This window comes from Lemur catta, chromosome 1 (assembly GCF_020740605.2).
Source record: "Lemur catta isolate mLemCat1 chromosome 1, mLemCat1.pri, whole genome shotgun sequence".
NCBI classification, from domain to species: domain Eukaryota; kingdom Metazoa; phylum Chordata; class Mammalia; order Primates; family Lemuridae; genus Lemur; species Lemur catta.
The window spans coordinates 94,078,727-94,083,634 of NC_059128.1; the positions used below are offsets into that span (position 1 = coordinate 94,078,727).

Sequence of the window (4,908 nt, forward strand, 5' to 3'; positions counted from 1 at the left end):
GGTGGCGCAAAAGATTCATACTGATGTACTAGAAAATCGAAACAGTTAATATTTACAATTAGAGTCCCTCCCTGTGAGACTGCAAGCCCAGACAGAGCTGGTCTGGCCTGCCACCTCCAATGAAAATGCCTTGGGAAAAGCCAAAAGAGCTCTCTGCTAAACACCATTGTCAGCTAAAAGGAAAAGAAAGCCCTTTTAAGGAAACTATTTAACTTCAATAGGCTGCTTTTCTGCCAGGATTTTCAATCCCTCTGAACATAAGCCGAACCACAGACTGCTGCACGTATGTCTGAATCCTGGCTTTTCTTTTTCCCCCGTCCTCAGAGCTTCAGCACCAGTTGTTAGCCAAAAATAAACACCATTCCTCAACCATATATGTCCACCAGCCCGGGCCTGGGGAGGAGGAGCTGGAGGTAGGTCAGTCCCTTGGCTCCAGCTGCACTCACGTGTGGCCACTGCTCACCATGCACATAACCCAGCTCAACCGGGAGTGCCTGCTGCACCTCTTCTCCTTCCTGGACAAGGACAGCAGGAAGAACCTGGCCAGGACCTGCGCTCTGCTCCACGACGTGTTTGAGGATCCCGCACTCTGGCCCCTGCTGCACTTCCGTTCCCTCACTGAACTCAAGAAGGACAACTTCCTCCTGGGCCCGGCGCTCCGGAGCCTCTCCATCTGCTGGCACTCCAGCCGCGTGCAGGTGTGCAGCATCGAGGACTGGCTCAAGAGTGCCTTCCAGAGGAGCATCTGCAGCCGGCACGAGAGCCTGGTCAATGATTTCCTCCTCCAGGTGTGCGACAGGTATGCCACCTCGCCTCCTGACCAGCGCTGGGCTGGCTTCGCTGGCTCTGGCTCCCCGGGGGGCGCAGGGAAGAGCAAATTAGGAGACCACGATGGCTCTGCCTTGGGGCGCCTAAGACTAGGCCCAAGGCAGACACCCAGGCACAGTCCCCAGGAGATGGATAAAACCATGAGAGAAACAACTGCTAATCCTCTCAGCCTCCCAGGCCCCGGAGCTGCTTCTGCTGCAAACAGAACTGGGGTTTCAGCTGTGCCTGCTCTTCAGCCAGATGTCCTGCCTGGTAGCCATTAAGTGCTAGCCGGGGCCAGTTGGGCCTGGATTTTCAAGGTCAGGCCCTGGGAAAAGGCTTCCAGATGCAACAATCAGCTCATCCCTCCATTAAGCCCTAGCAAGAGCCCCCCAAGGCCTGTGAAACGCTGAGGAGGGAGGGCGAGGGCGCTGTTAGCTGAGCCAAACCAGATTCTGGGAGCAGAGGCAGTAATAAATAATGGCTTCCTTTGAGGAACTTACTAATTTGCACAGTACCCCTAGGGGACTGTATTTCAGCCTCATTTTTCAAATGAGCAAACTGACGCTCCAAGAAGTGACATGCCCACAGTATAGGGTTGCCATGTTTTCGCAAATAAAGATACAGGCTGTCCAGTTAAATTTCAGATAAAGTGAGTAAATTTTTAGTACAAGTATGTCCCAAATACATTCTGTATTTGATCTGTCAACCCCAGGCCAGACGCACAGGCTGAGCCACCAGGCCAGGCTCCCTTCATGGTCCCAGCCTCCTGGGTAGAGCAGCCCGTGCAAGAACACAGAGCCACTCAACCAGCCTCCTGCTGAGCTTCCACCAGGCCTGTCCTGCCTTTGAGGAAAAGCACCCCCTTGATCGCTAATAAACTGAGCCTGGCTGTTCATGGAAAACAAGGCTCAGCCAGGCTGTTGCCACCCAAGTTTAATAGCTGCTGTTTCCTGGCAGCACGACAGAACTGCAAGAAAATCGTGTGGTGGCCCCACCTCTTTTTTTTAAACTGGTAGAAAACAAGGTGGACTAGGGGCTGGGCCCTTGCTGGCCCAGACCATTTTGGTGGCCTTGACAAAGCCCAGAAATCAGACTGGGGAATGACAAGGGGGAGGGCAGAGTTTGCCCTGGAGTTGTTACATTCTGGCTCTAAGAGAACTAGGCTTAAGTCCCCAAACCAGCAAGGTGTGGAGGGACCTCCCAGGCTACTATATGGGTCAGGCAAGAGGCCCTGGTGTCACAAAGCAAAGGGCTTTGCTGTCCGGGTCCCCAGATCTGCTAGTGTCTTACTGTGTGACCCCAGCTCAAATATTTTAAACTTTTGCAACCTCAATTCTTCTGTAAAATGAGATAAATTCCTTCATCTCACAGAGTAAGAGGGTCAAATGACACAGTAGCACCTGGCACACAGTAGGGACTGATAAAGGCCTACTGAATTTGGTTCTTCTGGCCATCAGCTCAGAGGTTGGGAGGAACAGCTGAGGATGGCTGGGCAGGGAGGGAGTCAGCTCTTTCTCTCTGGTTTTTTCCTGTTTAGGGAAAGGGATCACTCAACACCCTTGGGGCTTGAACACCTAGACCTCATAACCACCCTGAGGGTAACAATTTCTCCCTCTTGACAGAGGCTGAAGTGGCCCAGCAAGGTTCAGACATTTGTCCTGGGTCAGAGAGCAAATAAGTCACAGGCCAGTCATTTGAGCTCTGGGCCAGTTTCCTTATTTACAAAACTGAAGATGCAGAAGGTTGATGGGATGACTAAAGGCAAGTGAACCTGAAGGCTGCACGGGCTCCACGCGTGAAATGCGGCTGTGCCCGGCATATGCTAGTTCTTCCTCCCCTCACCCCAAGCACAAAGGAGCTGGGCTGGCCCCAGGCGGGTGCCCTCAAGCAGCTAGGAGGGAGCTCAGAGGAAAAGGGAAACCTCCCCAGTCCCGACGCCGCCTCCCACTGGCTACAGGGAGCCAAGGTCCGGGCCCGTGAGACGGTCCTTCTGGACTGGAAGCACAGTCTGGTCCTGTTTCCAGTGACAGTGGGGTGTCACTGTCTGTAGAAGACCCTGCTTCAGGTTCTTTACACCCCAAATCTCGGTCCTCACAACCCCACTGGTAGACAGTATTCTTCCCACACATTAGGAAACTGAGTTACTGACTTGGCCAAGGCCACGCTGCAAATAGGTCTAACTTTGCTCAAGATCTCTCTCTCCAGCAGGTGCCGGCGAGGCTGCAGCAGAGAGCCCGCCAAGCTCTCTGGGCGAGCTACCCGGTGTCCCTGGCTGTACCCACCTCCAGGGCCTGGTTCTAGCTGACCTCGTCCAGGCTGGCGTCCCAGGATGAGGCAGTAACTGCCCCAGGCAACTGAGCTGAACCCAGGGCCAATACTGAGGGGTGACCCCACGGCCTCAAGGGTTGGAATGGGGCTGTCACTAAGCCACCTGCCATGGAAACAGACCCTCCTCCCGCCCACATCCTGCTAGGGGCATTCAGGGCCTTCAGCTTGAAGCCAGACGAGGCAGTCGCCACGCACGGCTGCCCTGCACGGCAACAAGGAACGACAGCTGTCCCTCTGGGTCCCTCCGGCACCCGCTCTGTCCTCAGCAGCCCCGTGACTCTGGGGGGCTGGGGCTGCCATTGGGGCTTCCTCACGGGGGCCCCGCGACTATGAGCCAGGCCTACGCCAAGTACGGTCTGGTGGGGCGCAGTGGCAGAAAGAGCAGGGATATGAGGTGGAAAGCCCTGGCCGGATCCGGCCGCGTCGCCGCAGGCAGTTCCTCAGCGCCGTGCGGGAGTCCCGCCGCGTCCCGGGCCGCTAGGCGGGTTCAACGAGCCAGTGAGCCCCGGACAGGCCAGGCCTCGGCCGCCCTCCTCGGCCCGGGGTCACCGCGCTCTTCCCGCAGGTGCCCCAACCTGGCGTCCGTCACGCTGTCCGGCTGCGGTCACGTCACCGACGACTGCCTGGCGCGCCTCCTGCGCTGCTGCCCGCGCCTGCGCGCGCTGCGCCTGGAGAACTGCGCGCGCGTCACCAACCGCACGCTGGCGGCCGTGGCGGCGCACGGGCGCGCGCTGCAGACGCTGCACGTGGACTTCTGCCGCAACGTGAGCGCGGCCGGCCTGCTCCGCCTGCGCGCCGCGTGCCCGCGCCTGGCCCTGCGCGCCGAGCACAGCGCCGCCATGCTGCCCGACCAGGCCCCGCGCGCGCCCGCCGCGGGCTCCCGCAAGCCGCCGCCGCGCTAGGCCCGGCCGCCGGCGTCAGACCGTCCTGGCTGCGAAGCCCGCTCCTCCACCTCCCGGACCGCCACGTCTTCGGAACCTCAGCGTCCCCGTCTGCACAACGCCTACCTCACTTGACAATTTTATACATGGGATGAACGCGAGATTAAATGACCGATGCCTGGATAACACTCGGCTGGTTCTCACTAACCACCAGCCGCCCCCCCTCCTTCCGCACCAGGCCCCCTCCGTGCTGCGGGAGCGCCCACACCACCCAGGGACTCCGCTCGCCGCGGGCGGGGAGGGCCTGACCACGGCCACCGCGGGCCGGCCGTGCTCGGGGAAGGCGGCGGGGTCGGGGTTCGGCGGGGTTCGACCTCCCGCACCGGGCGGAGTGACCGCGGCGAGGCCTGACCGCTGCCCGAGGTCCCCTAGCGGCCGAGAGCGCTGCGGCTGTGGGCAGGAGGGGAAGCCGCTCCCACCTGCAGCTTTGCCCGCGCCAGCCCGCTCGCCTTTCCTGGGGCACAAGCGATTCTAGAACACTCGCTCCTGTATCTTTCTTTCACAAATTAATTATACACATTTTCTACTGTTCTCATATCAAGTCATTCGATAAAACTCGAAGATTTAAAAATAAAGCAGTAGCCATGGATGAGTCCTTTGATAATGGAACTATTATAAGATGATGCAAAGCTGGATTCTCACCTGTTGGATTTGCTGGACGTGGGCACACGCGTGTTCTTCCCAGTCCAAGGCTTTAGCCAATGTCCTACCTTTAACCAAGGCCGCAGCCCCCCAGCAGCCTCCCGGGCCCGTGTCCCCGAGGAACCCTGGTTAGGTGGAGGAGCGCTGCGCTGCGATGGGCAAGGCCCACCCTCCAGCCCCACCCACC

General features: G+C 58.7%; 1 protein-coding gene across 1 annotated transcript; it reads left to right on the forward strand.

Moving 5' to 3' along the window:
* Positions 1 to 413: 413 nt before the first annotated feature.
* Positions 414 to 4,687, forward strand: FBXL22 (F-box and leucine rich repeat protein 22). The gene is made up of 2 exons (XM_045540893.1): positions 414 to 799; positions 3,704 to 4,687. The coding sequence occupies exons 1-2, from the start codon at positions 465 to 467 to the stop codon at positions 4,038 to 4,040; spliced, it is 672 nt and encodes a 223-aa protein (XP_045396849.1). The 5' UTR covers positions 414 to 464; the 3' UTR covers positions 4,041 to 4,687.
* The last annotated feature ends 221 nt before the right edge of the window (positions 4,688 to 4,908 follow it).

Excerpts from the sequence above, each read along its gene's own strand:
- FBXL22 (XM_045540893.1), top strand. The coding sequence starts at position 465 with ATGCACATAACCCAGCTCAACCGGGAGTGCCTGCTGCACCTCTTCTCC. Across the intron at positions 800-3,703 it reads CTCCTCCAGGTGTGCGACAG|GTGCCCCAACCTGGCGTCCG; the intron begins GTATGCCACCTC and ends CTCTTCCCGCAG.